Source organism: Anomalospiza imberbis, chromosome 2 (assembly GCF_031753505.1).
Source record: "Anomalospiza imberbis isolate Cuckoo-Finch-1a 21T00152 chromosome 2, ASM3175350v1, whole genome shotgun sequence".
Classification (NCBI taxonomy): Eukaryota; Metazoa; Chordata; class Aves; order Passeriformes; family Viduidae; genus Anomalospiza; species Anomalospiza imberbis.
The window spans coordinates 40,504,305-40,522,683 of NC_089682.1; the positions used below are offsets into that span (position 1 = coordinate 40,504,305).

The 18,379-nt window shown below is 37.7% G+C and overlaps 1 protein-coding gene across 20 annotated transcripts in view; it reads right to left on the minus strand.

Annotated features, from left to right (window-relative positions):
• The window catches only part of ROBO2 (roundabout guidance receptor 2), a 1,029,216-nt gene that overhangs the window by 863,390 nt on the left and 147,447 nt on the right, over positions 1-18,379 (minus strand). For 3 of the 20 annotated variants that reach the window (XM_068180614.1, XM_068180607.1, XM_068180613.1), the window contains exon 1: positions 3,033-3,894. The exons of 1 other annotated variant lie outside the window; for it this stretch is intronic. In XM_068180614.1, coding sequence (XP_068036715.1) covers positions 3,033-3,156 — 124 coding nt within the window. In that variant the 5' untranslated portion in view covers positions 3,157-3,894. Of the gene's footprint in view, positions 1-3,032; positions 3,911-18,379 lie in introns of those variants that run through there. 16 more of the 20 variants (XM_068180605.1, XM_068180593.1, XM_068180608.1 and 13 more) reach the window with 9 other exon arrangements.

Sequence of the window (18,379 nt, forward strand, 5' to 3'; positions counted from 1 at the left end):
GACCAAGATGTATGGCAAAGGGAAAACACTTGAAGAAATTCAACAGAAGAATTCAGAAGGGGGTAGGCATTAGCAACACCTCAAATCTGCTTTCTGATTTAAGATAAACTCAAAACAATACTTAATCTTCTTTTCCTTTTCCTAGTTTTTTTGGTCTCCCTAGTATAAATCCTTCTTAAACTTGAACCATGGTGTGTTATTTCAGCTTAAAGGGAAAAATAAATTCCAGTTGATTTGTACTTCCAGGTTCTGCTTTTAGACTCCAGTTTATCTTGATCATTAGTTTATAAATCCCAGTTAAAAGCACATTTAGAGACTGCATTCCAATGAATCAGTCTGAAAGGTTTTCTGGCATGCAGACTTAAAAACAGCTAGAAAAGAAAATGATATCTTTATGTTTCTCTGGATCCACATACAGGACTCATTTCACTCTGTGACACCTAACCTTGCAACTAAATCAGAAGCAGTTTTCTACCCATAATTCTATTCTTTTAGCTGTATATGGGTGACGATTTTTCTTGTTTTTATTGAATTCCAAGGGGAAAAATACAGGTGAAAAGAGCTGGTTTTGTCATAAATACAGAATTATACAGAAATACCATAGAAAATGTCTTCTCAGAGCTTGTAACTTCAGCAATGAAGTTTTTATTAATTGTACCAGAAAAATTTCCAGATACGTTGACTTGTACTGATCATGACCAGGACTCAGACAGACACAAGGCCTACACAAACACCAACACTTTCCAAAGATGTCTATACTTCACAGCACATTTGAAACAAAATGTGGCATGAAAGAACTAGAGGATGGTCTAAATCAGCTGTGTCTATCCATCATGCAACCCACTTCAGCATAGGTAATACTGTGAGTCATCCAATGCATTTCCAGGTGCACATATCCAGCTCCACCCTTCCCCTCTGAACAACACAGCTGGAAGCTGGTATGCAGGTCTCTGGCTGTCTGCAATGTCATAAAAATAGGAATAAAAGAAATCTCTGTTGCCATTTTGGGATGGGCTTCCCAGTGAGCTACACTGGAGAAGTCTGCACGCTGACCTCTCACCAAGCAACACCCAGAATTCCATGTGCACAGCAACAAAAACAACTCCAATCACTGAGATATAAGCAAAAGCTGATCCTTAATGGTTAATGGAAAGGGGAGGTGCACACATTCTGTTCTGGAGGTCAGAAACGCTCAGACTACATGACCTTACAACAACTGTTCAGATCTGACAGATCCTGAACTTGCAGCTCTCCTCAGAAAGCAGACATCCTCTTCAAGTCACACAGCACTCACAGTAATATCACACATGAAACAAGCCACTGGACAGCAGGGATGCCAAGGTTTTTGCTGATTCAGAGCTCCAAGCAAACAAGACAAATTCCTTCTTAGCCTCCTTGAAGCAGGTATCTTCCTTATGTTTTCTTTCAGCTGCAAAAAACACTTCTTAGAACAGCAAAAGCCTGTATTAAGATATTTTCTGCAGTCAGGTTCATAGGTTATTTTCCACTCATAACAAAAATTCAGCTCTTTGCCTCTGCTTGAGAGTAGGTAAGAGACCAAAGCGATCCAACCCTCATTTACCAGATTTAATTGAAAATGGGAGAAAGAGAAAAAAGTTAACAGCATTTCTTAAATCCCAGGAACTTGACAGTGACATATATTCCTAAGTCACATACCTCTGAGAAGAGGTCATGTTGCCCAGAGTAAATAACAGCTTGTAATTTGCAGCGAGGATACCCAGCAGCAGCACTGTGAGATACATGTGATAATGTGATTTACAGGACCAGGAAATAATTTTCAGATGTATGTGCTGCATTAACAATCCAGGTTAAGCGTGTGCTGCAACTTTTCCCTTGAAGGTACAGTAGGTGGAAGATTAAATGCAACAAAAGGAAATGTCAAGGGGGGAGGGAGGAGTCTCCTGCTGAGATGTTGTGATAAATTATTAAAACTTCTTTTTAATGTTGATTCTACTCTTTAACCTCAGATCACAATACTGACAGCAGAGAAAAACTGGAAGTGCTATTAAAGCTGTGATAAACACACCATGCTGTGGCAACACTTGTAAGGGGGGGAAAAAAAAGTAAAAAAATCCTGGGGGCACCTCCAATCAGCAACATCAAGAAACAACCAGGGAGAAAATATCAAACTATCTACAATCTACAGTCCCTCAGTCCAAATATTTATGAGATACTATTTATGCTCACTGAGCTATATTAGATTATGAGACCTCAATAACCCATGTTTTCCATAAACAAATGTCATGCAAGGAAGCAAAACAAAGTGAACTTTATGAAAAGGTACATTTAGTGAACTGTTCTCAGCACACATAGGGTAAATCTTCCCAGCAGTTTTTAACAGAAGAATAAAATGGATTACTGCCTTCAAAAATCATAAATGTTTTCTCAACATAGCATTTTTTTCAAGAAAGTTAATGCAATTTATCTTTATTAACACATCAACACTGACATAGCCAGTCAGCCAATTAGTGCTGCTGGCAGTGCATTTCACAACATCCATGTATTCTAAAAAAATGTCCGTCTAGTCATTTTTACCACATATACTAACAATTCTGCACTCAAAATAGGCTTCTTGCTTGCTTTCTCTCTTCTTCTCCAACACTGTAGCCCCCCATGACAGGGGTAACATCACTTCCAGCAAAGCCACAAGAGTCCCAGAGGCTTCACAATGAAAAGAACAATCTGAATTCTAACAATCTGAAAAATCACTAAATTTCTAAATGGCATGCATTTATTTGTATCAAGGCCCTAAACATTATTCTGCTAGTGGTACAATGCAAAGCAAAATTCCTGCAAGGAATACATACCTTACCCAGAGTCAGCCAAGCAAACTAACAAGAAAACAAATTAAACTCCATGCTCTCTTTTTAGCATCCTACTGCAAAGCCCACACAGCAACCCAAAATCTGAGTCAGTCAAAATAGCACAGGTATTCTCCTTAGATTACTTTTAATGCAGCTTTTTAGTACCTTACCCAAACATCCATTACAAAACTTTTCCTTTCCACTTACCCCCCTTCCAGTGTTTGCCTTTGGTCCTGCTAAGCTTGCTCAGGGTTGGTCCAGAGAAGAGCAACATCAAAATGAAAAGAAGTTCAAGCATAGTGATTTTCCCCTTTTTCAATGATAACAACATTTCCACAAGTTATTTTTAAAAATATATAAAAAAAAAAATTAAAAATCTCACATCTTCTCCCCCACTTTGTATTTACTTAGGGAAGAGTGATTAATCATTGAAAAATTAGAGCAAGGAGTAGCTTTGCTCCTCTCAGACGTTGAAGTAATTTTTCAATGATGTAGCCCTGAGGAAAGCCACATTTCTCACTGATCCGATTTCTCCCACACAACATGCAGCCAGCACCGCTGCTACTACAGCAGCTATAAAATAATTTCTGCTCCTCACTTTGGTTTCTGTGGGAATATATTCCTCGGCTTGCAGCGTGAGCTTGATTGAAAATGATAAATACAGTAATGCTTGTGTCCAGCAGAAAAGAGAAAAGATGTCAGGATTGTGAAAAAAGATGAGAAGCAGTTGTACTGACAGCTTTAAGCCTGACTGTCTGATCCTAATAGCTGTGCAACCAACCAAATTGCTCTTTTAAGAGTAATAAGGCTTCAGTGAAAGCTGGTGTCACTGCCACTTGGGTAGGTAGTGCAGGGCTTGAAAATCACCAAGGAACCTGCTGGAGATAACGACTGCCACGGTCCCAGCTCCGAACGCAGAGGGCTGAGCAGAATACAGTATGCACAGGGAGCATTTAATCTCTATTGTGTGCAGGAGATTTCCTGCTTTGCACTGTGCCACTGCTCAGGACTTTTCACTGCATTTTCTTAAGGCTTTACTTCACATTTTAAACTAAAATGCAAGCTTCAATACATTAACTGCTTGCAGCATTTCTGAATTATTGCATGGGAATAGCCCTGCGGTTTTTGGGTTTTTTTTTGGGTTTTTTGTTTTTTTTTTTTTTTTTTGTATTTTAAGAAGCAAACAGGAAGAACAAATCTTTAGGAGTAGCAGCAATCCTTGCACTGCACAGAGCAGCTATGCATTTTATATTTTCACACTGCCTATCCTTCAGGTCTCCAAAATCCAGGGGGCGGGAGTACAGGGTAGAGAGGGAAGGAAAGAGAAAGGGGACATTCAGTAGTGCACACATTCTCAAAATAATAGATTGCAGTCAGTTTTTCCTTTAATAGGTGTTACTGCCACAGAAATAATAGACCTACTACCTACATATCCAAATGTTTGTATTTAAGGTACAAACTGACTCTGCTGATACTGGATCAGCAAACACAAGACTTTCTGTGCAAAATTTTGGATTTTCATGAAAGGTACTCTGAGAAAGATTCCTGACATTCAGACTGCTCAAACAGTCTTGAGATGTCCAGTGCTTGCTTAAGTGTGCCCAAAAGCTTGAATTCATCTACAGTCTGGCATTTTGTTGCTTCTATATAAACATGCAGTACTCAAACCAATGAACCACAAACCTTGTGCTGTTAGATTAATATAAATAAAAAAATCAATGTCTTTAGAATGACAAAGCAACAATGGTCACAAATTCCCTGAAGTTATCACATTTTCAACCACAGACATGATGCCCTTTTCAGTGCAACATTAAAAAGATGGTATTAATAAATCTAAAGCCTTGCTTATTCATCTGAATAAAGAATGATATTTTGGCTGGTGGAGACAATCATGAACATCTGATATATGTTCAGAGATTTTAATTTTTTTAAACAAGCAGGATGTAATATCACAAACAAGGAAATATTGGGATTTCACCATGACCATATCAATGATGAAAGATCTTTTATTTTTAAGTTGTACAATATATTTATGGGCTTGTGAGAGGATGTAACATTTGCATTTAGACAGAAAACAAACACATGCTGATGTACAGTTCTTTATCCTTCTGTGCATTAATTTTTAAAAGTTATAAGACAGCCTACCAGATGCTGAGTCTGATACATCAAGGATGATGTTTATGGCTCTTAGTTGCCAAAAAATTAGGTCAGTATCTGTCACATAGAGTCACTAAGCTGTGGCTCCTGTTAAATTTCTCCATCAAGCCAATCTTAATCACCAGTCTCGTTGCTAATAATTAAAACACCATTTCTTGTATTTCTCTCCCAACTGTTACTGAAATGAGGCAGGCAGACACTCATGTTTGTTTTGATTGCTAGCACCATGTGATGTGCTGAAGAACCAAAAAAACTTAGTTCACAGAGGTTTCACGATTTTTGCATGCGGACAATAAGAAAACCTTAAACTAAAAAACCCACAGCCCCACCTTCCTCACGTACCATAAGGTAAATTCACTGACTTAAAAGTTTTGGATCAGAAAGCAAACATCTCCAATGTCCAAAAAATGTGACAATATCTGTCACACCTTGGAACTTTTTACAGATAATTTTCTTGGCCCTCTCTGCAGCCTTATGTCATTTTTACCTCCCACGTAATTTCTTCAGTCTCTGTCTTGCTTTCTAATCTTTTAATCCCCTGAAAGTTTATCACACTATCCTACTTCTACCCCTACCCACGAGTAAGTTGGCTGACTATGGGGAAAACTGTTCCCAGTGGTGGCAGGCACCCATAAAAATACCCTCTTGATCTCTATACTGCAAAAGAATTCAACCCAGTCTGGATACCTTCTCTTCTCAGCATTAATGAAACCAGTGGCTTTTGGAAGGTATGATGAGTTCCTGTCAGCTTTCTGCCAGCTCTGACATGAGCCTCCAGCAACTCAGCAGGATCAGGTACTGCCTGAGTCGCGGCTCAGGTGATACAGCAGGAGGAGGGCAAGACCACCAAGGAGCTTGAGCAAAACTATCACTGCTACTGGTCATGGGCATGCTTGGTTCTGCCTAATGCCTGCAGTGCCCAGACCTCCACTCTGATGATGGTTTTCTGTATTATTTTACAAAAGGGAAGTTTTTGAATCCACTTAGGATTATATTAGGAGCGAGCAGGCAAACCTTCAAGAAAACATAGAAAAAGTGTTGTCCCTTCTTATGAAATTTAGTGGGGTTTTTTAATGCCCTCAATTTCCAGGTTCATAAGAATTTCAGTTTTCCAGAATTGAAATGCCTCCATAAAAAAGACATGATTTTAAGAAAGATTATACAAACTTTGTGGGATGCAACATCAGAAAGACAAATAAAAAAAACCCAACATTTATTTTTCTTTCAAGTATCATGATTTTTAAGTCAACATTGTGTTTTAGAGATGTAAAATGGCTGAGTTGTAATTCTGTGTTATGCTTTGAATGTGCAATAGTGTAAACAGAAAGAAAAGTAACTAGTCTAAAGTCCATCTTTATGCCTGTTACTATTACAGCAAAAACTCCTCCAAGAGTTACAAGAGGCAAAACAATCCCATGTCAGCTAAATGTCCCTGATGACTGCCTAGTTCCTTTTTTGATTTGTTTATGTTTTTCTCCACATCCATAGGTCCTAGCAATGAGTTCAACATACTTAATTACTTCCTCTTATTTATTTGAAAATTATGTTTGATAAATTTATTGAGATAATGTAGGGTTTTTCTCAGTAAGAAAAAATCCTTTTCACCTTTCCTCATATTATGGTTTCCCAAATACCCTTCATGAAACTTACTCCAGTAAAAAAAGTAATTTCTCAGACCAAAGATTCCCACACTCACAATTGTCCTTGCTGCCTTCACCTTAAGTGTATCCAGCTCTAATTTGGTGTTTATGAGATGAAGTCAAGAGAAATGCCTGCAGCATTCAGGATGAATTAGCAGCTGTATATTCTCTCCCTCATTCTGCTCATGAAGCCAAAGGGCAGCAGCCACAATTAAGCTGAAGTTATGCTTATAAATGTCTTCAACATTAATGAATACAGAGGTTCTTTTTAAACAACAGAATGGTAGGATGTTTACTCAGAGGCAGTATAAACCAGCAACCTAAATAACAAACCACTAGTGAAACACTTAGGAAAAAATATGTCCAAGTTAGTTTAATCTGTAGTTGGTATAACTGGCTATCTGCTCACTCTTCCTTTCCATATTCTCCTTCTTTTTACTAATCCATATCAGGCACAAAAGGCTGCTGATATAAGCGCTTGGTTAAAACCCTCAGGCTTGAATAAATAGCAACAACAATTTCACAGAAGCTTGAATATCCGAGCCCTGAGCAACATGGTCTTGTAAGGGAGATATTCTGGAGAGCTCTGCTGATTTCAGACTGTAGGAGGCACAGGCAGAAGCCTCGGCTGCTTGCTTACTGACATGTTCTTGGGCCCTTTTATTTGCCATCCAGATTCCATTTTACTACAGGGAATGTTATGGACTTCCTCAAGATTCTTCAGTAACTGCACAAAATAATGCTTCCATCCAACCCTGCGTTCAGGCATTTCTCATTGTATATCCTGGCACTTTTTAATTATAGAATTGTCTTAACACTTGGAGAAGCTCAGAAAGATCTGCAGCCTTCAATCTTCCAATTTCAGAACACCGGACTATCAAAATAAAAAAAATTCAGAGCTTTCCAAAATAGATAGAAATGACTGTTTAGATAGTCACGACTAAGATGAAAAGGAATGGAGACAGAAGTTGAAATGTCCATCCCCTCCCCCTTAGAAGTTACCAATATTTCATTTCTTCCTACCTCTCTCCTTCTCCATCATCCCACAGATCCTAAACAGCCAGCATCTGGCAGCATGAAAATGCCCGTGACTAAATGAACTTTGCAAAAGGAAAATAATCAACACCAAACACAACAAGATGGAAATATCACATTGCCTTCACTGAAGGCATGAAGAATATTTTTCTGCTGTCTCCCTCATCATATACCAAGGTCCAAGTTGCTGTGGGCCATAATTAATTCAGTTCTTTTTAGGCATGAAAATTGTTTTGATTTTAAATACTTTCAGCTTAGGGCATTCTAAATATCTGTGGAAAGCTCCTGGGGATTTCTGTTAGCCATGGACACCAACAGAAGATTTAGGATACTTGTAACATAATACCAAGCCAAATAAATACAGAGCCTTCTTAAATCAAAAAAATATTTTAAATTCCTTCCAATTCATGTGATTTCCAGGGATTAAGACACCAGTGCTAGCCCAGAGCACAGTCTGCAATACCATTGCAGGTATTTTGAAAAACCATTTCTATTCCCCTGTCATTAATATAACCAAATAAGGTGTTCTGACTATCACTGCATGCCAGTCCCCAAATACTATATTCATTTTAGTTTTTGTTGGTAATAAAGACCCCCAAAAGGGCGTATCTCTGCTTCATAACTAACCAGTAGCTTTGTTTCTTGAGTAAGACAACATGCAGGCTTGATGCATAGCAAGACACTACAATAACTGCTTTAGTGCAGTAAAAGAAACACATCAATAAAACATGGAAAATACGTCCAAGATTCACATTTCTATACTGAGGGTTATTTCTTGTTTATGCTTAGAGGTCTAACGCCTTTCTGATACTCTGAAAATTATATTATGTAGAATGAAGAAGTACATTAAATATATTGCATAATATTCTGCACTCATCAATCAGGATTTATAGCAGGTTTACATTTAAGTATGCTAGGAGTTGTAATAATTCACTTTGAATTTACCACTTAATTCAGTCTTAATCACGCAGAGTTTCAGTTCAGAAAGTATAAATTTGCTTGATGGAACTTGTAGGCAACCAAAAACTGCTTAGATACTTGGTAAACAATGGGAAAAAGCCAACTTTTAGCTTTATCAATAGTTTTAATAAAAATATTAACTTGGAAAATCTTATCTACGATATCCAACACAAAGATTCTAAGTGCTTTCAACACTGAAAAGATGCTATACTGTTACTATGAAATGTAATTGCTAAACGTGACCTATCAAAAATGCTGTCTATGTTCAAAAAACTTTACATACAATTTAACTGCAATGTTCCAAAATATATATAATTATATTTAACAATAGGTAATAAAATATTATTTATTTTAAAAGAATACAAATTATTAAGCAGCATACACATGCTGTTTCCCAAGGAGCTGTTTTGGTAAGAAAAATACTATATGAAGTCATAAATCACAACAGGAGGTAAAACCACTAATGAGACACTTTACTGTGTTTTGTGCTACAGACTGAAAATACATTTCTGGTTTTGACAAAGGGGAAATGGAAAATGCAAACAATTCTGGTCTAATTTACTTCATTTTTAGTACTGAAAAACCCTTCTATATGTTATCTTAATGTATTCTAGTTTGCTCTATTTCCCACCAAGAAATAGAGCATTTATTCAGAACAAAACTATGAAGTTATTGGCACATGGTACCTGTTCAACAGGAGGGGGAAAAGAGATTAACTGAGAGCAAAGCAACTTGCAAATAGAAAAGATGCCAAGATTTATTTTCACAAACTGGAAGTAAAGCAATACTTTGAAAATATTTACCAAAATACCTTCAACTATCATACCAATTTTTAAAATTTTTTTTTTTTTGGCAGGCCTATTTCTAACAGCCATGATGATGAGAGAGCAAAGCTGAAAAGCTGGAAGTACCACTTTGTACACACAGGAATCATAACCTACCTTCCATGACACTTAAAGGCTCTGATTTGTCAATAAACAAATTCAGGTTGTCATTCATGGGAAAATATATGCCCAGCTCACATTTCATTTATAAAATAGGTCTTTATATCTGAAAGCTTCAAATATTTTGTGTGTTTTCCAGTTTGTTGACTTCTTTGGGAGTATTTTAGACATATTCATTTTAAATTTCACTATGCACAGCTTTGAAGCCACAAAGTACTAACCTGGTCCTCTGCTCCTGCTTCCAATGAATTTTTGAAGTGCTTTGGCACTGCAATACCCAGTAGCCCCATTAGGAAGAATCGACTAACACCAGTCAATCAAACGTCTCCGGATGTAATCGACAGAAATTAAACATGCAGAAGACAAGCTAAGAAATAGAATATTGGTATCTTCACAAAATAAAGATGTGGGAAGAAGACAAGTTCTGCTGGAAAATGTAATTACATAGGAACTGAAATTTCATATCAGAAATAAAGGAGGACCATGATGCAACAGAGATCATTCAGGAAATGCCAGTGACAAGAGATACATCTGCTTTCTCTGAACATATATTGATCCAGTTGGTTTCATGCTCAGGATGCCTCCAGTGCTGCTGAAGGTGTCACATTTCAGGTGACTTGAAACAATGAAACTCTGACTAATTGCAGTTATTAAAGACATTAGCTTGCTTTTCCTTTTATGGTTTATTGAAGTTTCCCTGAGGACACATTCAAGACAAAAGGTGTAGCAGTGACTCCACACCTCTACCTATGACTTCTGCAGTGCTCAAGTGAAGAAACTCATTAGTCAGCTAGGATTCAGAAACTCATTAGTCAGCTAGGATTCTATGTAAAAAATCAAAAATACCAACCATTACCAGACAAGGGTGCAATGTGTCAGTGTGAAAGCCATGCCAAAATGCCACAGTGCTCATAAACCTGCAGCTTTAAACACTGGGATTATTTTTCTGTGGAGCCCCAGACTTGCAATCTATTTGCACAAGGCAGAAAATTTGGCAGTTTTGGCTGGGTTGTTTGCTCACCACATTCAAGTTAAGAATAAATGTGTACATGTCAAAAGACAGCAACTGTGACACACCTGCTTCCACAGTAGAATCCTAGAATATCCTGATTTGGAAGAAACCCACAAGGATCATCCAAGTCCAGCTCCTAGTCCTGCAGAGGACAATCCCAAGAATCACAATGCAAATTTCTGGCACTTCAGAGAGTTTTTAAAATATAATATTTTTTCCTAGTGCTTATTAAAATATAGCTATTATTTTCTAAATTTTCTGGATAGAAAGGAAAAACTAAGTAATTTCTCTAATTGTAAGGATCTGTGTTTTTGAGAGACAGCAAGTATTGTATAATCAGCATTTGTCTGAAATACTGAGATAAACACTATACAGATGCCTGCTAAGCAGGTATCTGCTGTTGCTTTTAAAACATTTACACAATTTCAATTTATGTATTCAAACTATTCCTCTTTACAGCAGTGCAAAACCAATTGCTGATTGAGGCTATGTTCGAGTGCTATATTCGTTCTTTCTTTTTCCATTTTTATTGCAGGTGCAGATATTGAGAAATACATCTTTCTATTCTGTAAAATAAGACCAAACCCCTATTTTACAGTGTTCTGGTGTTAAAAGATATTTGCACTTCAGTAATTATAAGCTACATCTGCCCAGCTTTGTTACAGTAGGAGAAAACCCAAACTCTGTGACAGTCGAGGAACCCGCATATGTTGGGTCCAGTCTTGGTTTTTTTGGGAGACAGCCTATCAGGCAAGGAGCTCGTGCACCAGGCAGCAGGAAAAGGTCAAATGTTCACAGATGAAACACAGGCACAGCTACTGCAAGAGACCTCATCTGCCACAATCACTACAGACAATCCTGAATTCAGTCATTCATTCACTGATTTTAATTTTTTAACTTCTATTCGCACTACAGAGTTCATACTAGAGAAACAAACTGGACTGTACATCAGGTACTGCTGGATAATTACAGTTCAATGCCAGGGCCAACCCCACTGGCCTATAACCAAGGGCAGAGGGTGCACACACTGGAATTGGGTATAAATGAAGGCATCATCTGGCATACAGAAATCTTTATTAACAGTGCTGATTCACATGGCAAAAATACTTAGCAAGGCTATAATCCTAGCCTCAGTCTGTTCAGTCTGATGTTAGCAAATACAACTTATTATTCATGAATTGAGAAAAATTTATATGTAAGTCCTCTTCTGAGATAAGCTTATCCCCAACCCCACCCTGCCAAACCATTGTCAGAGTATGCCACGTTGGTTCAAGGCCACACTCCAAGCATGGTTTTGTAATAAAAGCATAATCTCTTCCTATAATGGCTTTTGTCATTATATTTAACTACCTTCCACTCTCATTCAGCACATAAGAATGAATTTCCCTTCAAACAATTAGCATTACTAAACAACTACATGAACCTTTGACTGAAAGTGGCTTTTAGATGAGTTGTACAAAACCAGTGACTGGTTAAACGAAAACAAACAAACAGAAAAAAATAAACAAAGAGGAAAAGAACTTTTGCTGCTATCAGAGGGTCAAATATGTGGAGCAAAATTAGAGTTGGGCTATTCCTCTCTACCTGGATGTCCTGTGCTGCAGGCTCAGTAGAGGTGGCATTATAAGCATGACTGAATAAAACAATTTATAATAAGGGTTTTGCCTACAGCATCATAGGCATGTGTTATAGCAGCACAGTAGGAAGAAATGTGATCTTTCATTGGTTTCAGTTCGGTGACCAGGGGCCAGATGACAGCAGACAATCAGCAAGGGCTGTAATTTATCATGGCACTGTAAGACAGCGCAGCTTCCAAAGACAAGCCAGCACAGCAGCAGACCACCACCCAAGAAGGCAGAACAAGTTCTCCTCCAAGGCCCAGGTGTTCAAACATGCATGCATTTGCACACACAAACAGCAGTGTGTATCAAATCTCTGCTCTCCACACCTTGCTCAGGGTCGAGTGAAACAACTGGGAATTTGCATACATATACATATTTCATTAAGACACCTAAATTATATGAATAAGGCAGTGCACTTCAGTAGCTGTCCCTGCTACACCAATTTTAGTAAGGTCATTGCCTATATGTTTAACAGCTGATAATTCTGCTCCCTCCCTCAGCATGGAAAATTCTGCCCATTGCAGAGCCAGTTCCTCTGGCTTCAGACAGCTCACTACAGCTACACCTAACAGGAGAAAACTACCTTCAGTTGAGGGATGTAGGGTCTTAACAGGAACTGCACAAATGGCTAAAAGCATCACTTTTGTACCTGAGAAGTGTGTTTTCACTACAAGCCTACTCCTGAGTACCAGAGGCCTCTCCAATGCCCAGTGCCAAGGCTAAACTCAAAGCCTGTGCCCTGCCAGCCACCAGAGGAAGCCCAGGCAAAGACAGGGGGCTGACAAGAGCAGACCTTTTACTGCACATGCCTGGAGGTGAACTGGAGCGATTTTGTGCTGCCAGCTGAATCCTGACATCTGTAGCAACTCTCCTTTGCGCAGTGGGATGCAAAGGATTCTCTAACTCTGCACTGGACACTGCAATACCATGCCAACTCACTTTTGCCTTTTAAACTGTATTGTGAATAGTGGCAAAAAGTCAGAAATTCTGAGTTGTGAGTCTTCCAGAGTTTCTGATTAGTCAAAATCATCAAGTCCTACCTGCATGAGCATTTAATGGGAACAGTAATACAGGCAATTGATCTGGTCTCAGATTTAGACTGAGGCAAGCCCTGCTCTTCCTCTGAGAGGCTGGGCAATTTTTCACCTATTTATTCTGTTTCATCACCCCTCCTCCCTTTTACTAAGAGCCCCAGTCATTGTCCTGGCTGACAGCCTTGAAAACCACATGAAATCTGTGAAAGCAAGTGGCATACACTCACTAACTTCTGTGGAATTTCGATCAATCTTACACCCTCCAGCTTGAAACTCACAGTGCCATTTTCAGTGCTAACTGTACAATTCAAAGCCCATCCTTCTGAGCTCATATTGAAAAGAAGAGGTTTTCCTTGTCCAAGTAGAGTTAGCCTTATCAGACACAGCCCCCATAAAACTTCCCTTTATCCCTGAAATCAATCGTCACACACTTACTCTCAGCTTTGCCCACATCTACCTTTAGCAATTTAAGTCTCATTCCCTCTGTGAAGCAGGCAATAAATCACATCCACTGTATTGAGTGAAAAATAAATCATAAACTTTGAAGAAACAAACAGAAGTTTGTAGAAGACTTTGAAGACATATTGCTTTCGATTTGCAAAGCAAGGGGAAATCAGGTGTTGAGAAGGAGCTGGGGTCTTTGGATGCCATTGAAGGGCTCCTTAAATAGGTTCCTCTAGCGTTCTTGTTCTTAAATGCATGCACAGGTGTGTCCTGAAGAAGCAAAAATCTGTCTTTACCTAGCTTCAGCTTTTAAACATAAACTCAACTTTTATTTTTTCTGACTTTTCTGCTTCTTCTCTACAAATGAAAATTAAAAGTATTTCTTACTCTTTAATATACACACACCATGTAAATAGTTTTCAAGTGATTTTAGCTGCCTGAGAGCTCCTTGATTTTTAAAGCTCTAAGGAAACTTCAATATGTGTTATTAATCCCCAAATGGAATACATCTGTAAAGCAGTAATTTCTTTCAAGCTTAAGTATAACTGCCATGCACCCCCTGCATCAAAACCCCAAAGATGAGACTCCATTTTCTTGCTTCTTCGAAACACAAGACCATGAGAAACCCATATCTAAATACGCACAGAAGAATTATTTTTCCACTGTTCTGACATTTTTTAAACAACATTCATAAATAAAAAAGGTAGTGAGACTGCTGGCTTTTCATATCATTGCTGTGTTGCTACAGTACATTTTTAAAGTTTGAGAAGGGACATAATATCCTTAAGCTTCGTGAAGTGCACAGACTGTTGCCATAGATTTCTTCTAATTATGTTATCTTCTCATCTATCCCTCCTACAGCTTAAGTTATTTCAACATAAAAATAAGTAATTCTGAAATTAATCTATTTCTACAAAATATCAAAAGACATATTTCAAAAGATTCCATATTCTACCAAAACTGGTAATTCAAGAAGATAGTTTGAAGTCAGGAATTAAACAGCAGAACGTTCTCCAATAAATAGCTTTTTTTCTAAATCTCACCTCTGTTTAAAAAAAAAAAAATTAGAAAAAACACATTCTTCTGTGTCTAAAAGCTATTTTTACAATAAGTGATTTTGAGTTTAAGCATAGTCTTCCAAAAAAATTTGCAACTGTTATTGTGATGTAGTCACCCTTTTAGATTGCATTTGTAAGGCTAAAGATAGAAGTGACAATTATTTTAAGATTATTAAAACATTAAAAATCCAGTAGAGTACTAGGTTTAAAAATTCTATTTGCATTTCATCTGTCACTGAATTTGCCCTAATTGTCCACTATTGTGATAATGTCTGAGTTGAATACTGTATGTCTATATGTATGTTAGCACCCAGCAATTAGCTCAGCAATAATTATATACTGTTTCTGACCTCTTTGTGCAGCTGGCAGAGGGTGGGGTTTTTTAAATACATCTTCTGCAACTTTAAGTAATTTTAAAAAGCACAAAAATAGAGTTTAAGAATGATAGGAAACAATTACTAGATTTTCCATAATTCCTTATACACTTGGAGAATTTGCATATACATTATGATTGCATGCAGCAAGTCTGAATTCTAACAGATATTTCTCAATAGCCTCTGTTCCTCTTATAGCTCATTGACTAATTCTTTGCTTTCATAACTGATCCTATGCTATCCGTGAGGGACATTTAATTTTATATTTTTTAAGCAAATATTTATTAAATGCATTTATATAAAGTAGACAGACTACTTAATTTTTTTTTAATCCTAGAGTGCGTTTCTTCACTAAAATACCTTTCTTCACCACAATGACATCAAATGACAGACACCCAGTACTTTGTACAGTTTGAACACTTTGAACAGTTGGCACGGAACTAGGAAAATACAGGTAACATTTCTCAGTATTGCATTGGTTTAGTTGCCTACTTTTTCCTCTGATATTTTATCAGTTTCTCAAATGAGAGATGCTACATGATTAGAGATATTTATAAATTAAGAGATGTAATTTCCCCCAAATGTATACATGTGCAAGATTTGTAAAAGTTAAATGTCAGAAAGAATTAAAGATAAGAACCTTATTCTAGCAAAATTGTAAAAACCTCTATTTTTGCATTTTTCTCTATGCAAGCCACATGTGGTTCATTAACATTATGTTATCAAGGTTGTAGGTCAGTTCAGAAATCCAATTGCAAATCAACGGAAACTGCTTTCAAATGACATCTGACTTGGCCTTCAAACCCTAATAATCTAGAGCAAATCAGATCAGTAAATCAAAAGCCAAAATTAAGTTTATGATTAATACAGTTCAGAAAATGAACTGCAACACATAACTGGGCTTCATCTGGTCTATGGGCTGCTCATGAGTAGATCACTGCTGCATAGAGTTTCTTGATGCAGTGCTTTTAGCATCCTGTTAAGCTCCCTCATTGATGGATCCTCATTGAATCTGAAGTCCAGAATAGAATTCAGGTGTTGGTCTTACACCGAGGACAGGAATTTGTTCCTTTGCCCAGCTGCCAGAGCCATGGCTTGGCACAGTTCCTCACAAACCCATGGGTGGCACCTGGGAAGTACCTACTTGAGCTGTCAGACCACTGTAGATGGTCTCATACTGTAGAGGAGATTTCAGTGTCTGTTCTAGTACTCCTCATAAAGCATAAAAACCCTTTAAAACTCCTGTTTTCTGTGAGGAAGAGCATTTCTCTCTTCAAATATGAGGCAACAGTTAGGCAATCCTAGATAAATCCCTAGGCTGCTTCTTTGTGAAATAAGCACAAGTAAAGTAAGCAGAAACCTTGGATCAATATCCCTGTCAGGCAGAATTTATAGCTACAATATGGCATTCTGCTAATTTGTCAGCATTAGCAGTAATTCTTTACAAGAGATTATTATTGTATATCAGAGTATGGACAGCAATATAAAATGACATGGCTGAATTTTCAAAATAATGATACCACTTTCCATGGGGGGAGAAAAACCCCACCAAACACAAGAAACCCGCACATACTGTAGAGCAGACTGCATACAAGTCGGAGATAATGATGAACAAACTCTTATGCTGTACCTATAAGACTTCCAGATGCAAAGTCTGCTTAACCTATATGCAAATAATGTAACACTAACATGTGGCTGCTTCAGAAAACAGAGAATTATGTAAGATGAATAAAAATACAAATTGTAAGCAGATGTTTCCTGTAAGCTTGCAATAAGGTGATGGTAGAAATACTTTAATAAGCACAAAACCCTTGTCAGATTTTGGCTCTTAACTCCTATCACTGTCAGAGCAGATGCCATTTTCCTCTGTATGTTACTCTATCTACATATTTATGTAGCTTTTATCATCAAAGTACCTGCAGAACTTTAAGTTCCTTAAGGTTTAATTCTCAGGACATGTGAAAGAAGACTGGGCAGTTTACAAACAAGCAGCTGAGATGCAAACTGAGCTAAAGATTTGGGCAGCTTGTAGCTGAAGCCATGATTTAGAGGAGGGCTTTTAGAAACCAATCCCTGCCATTAGCTGCAAAGCATTTTACCCAAAGCCATGCACAGCTTTCATTTAAGGACACAGATTAACAAGTGCATGATAAATGCAAATCAGACTGTCAGCTCTATAATGAACAATTTAGGAGTTAGTTTATATTCACTGTTGGAGGTGACCTGTTTTAGGATATGTGCTTTAGTTCAGCTCGGAGCCTGAGATAAAATGATGTTGCCACCTTATCCTACACAGCAAAGTGCCCTAATTTCAGGCATACTTACAGCAGACTGCAGTGTTCAAACAATGCAAAACCTTTTTAAAATGGTTAATCTAAGTCTTTGGTATCTTCACACTACAGTACGTATTATCAGCATGTTTAAAGTATGCAAATTGCTGCAGCAATCCTAAAGGCTTATAAGGACCCATGTGCTGATTATCTCAATGAATAGATTTTAAGGCAAGAAGGGACTTTTAGAATCATCCCTCACAGCACTTGTAGTTAATTGTGAGTAGATGCTCCTGTTTGAAATGCCAGCCACATGAGAAAGAATGTAACTGGTGCAGTTTCCAAGAAAATTACATTAAAATTACTGATTTTAGTGGTAGTTAAGAGATTTTCCCATTTTAGGGTTTGCTTTAGTATAACTTCATAAAATTTAAGATTTAATACAGAAGGAACCAGGTTTATAATTGAAAAAAATAGGAAAAATTATTTCCTGTGAAGGTGGTGAGGCCCTGGCACAGGTTGCCCAGAGAAGCTGTGGATGCTCCACTCCTGGAAGTGTTCAAGGCCAGGCTGGATGAGGCTCTGTAGAAAGCCATATTGCTGGTACTACTCTTGTATGTCATCCATGATCTTAACTTTGGCAACCAGATGCTCATGTATACAGCTCCATTTTATTGTCTTAAATTGGATGTGATGGCACTTTACAGTCAGAAGGAAATTATGAGCATGGTGGAGTTATCTCATCATGAGTCACCTGTGACATAGATTACTATGCACCTGTGGGTTTCCCAATGTCTCCTCTCCCTAATAAATCTGTCTTCCATCACCTTTTCCAAAACTGGTGGGTAGAAGAGAATATGACTGCTGATATGCCCCTAGAAAACGAAAGAGGAAAATCACAACACAGTGTTCAGACTCCTTCATCTCCCTGGAGACCTTTAAATATTAGTCCACAACTAAAATACCACAAGATGTATTTTGGAGCAGACATATAGATGATATAT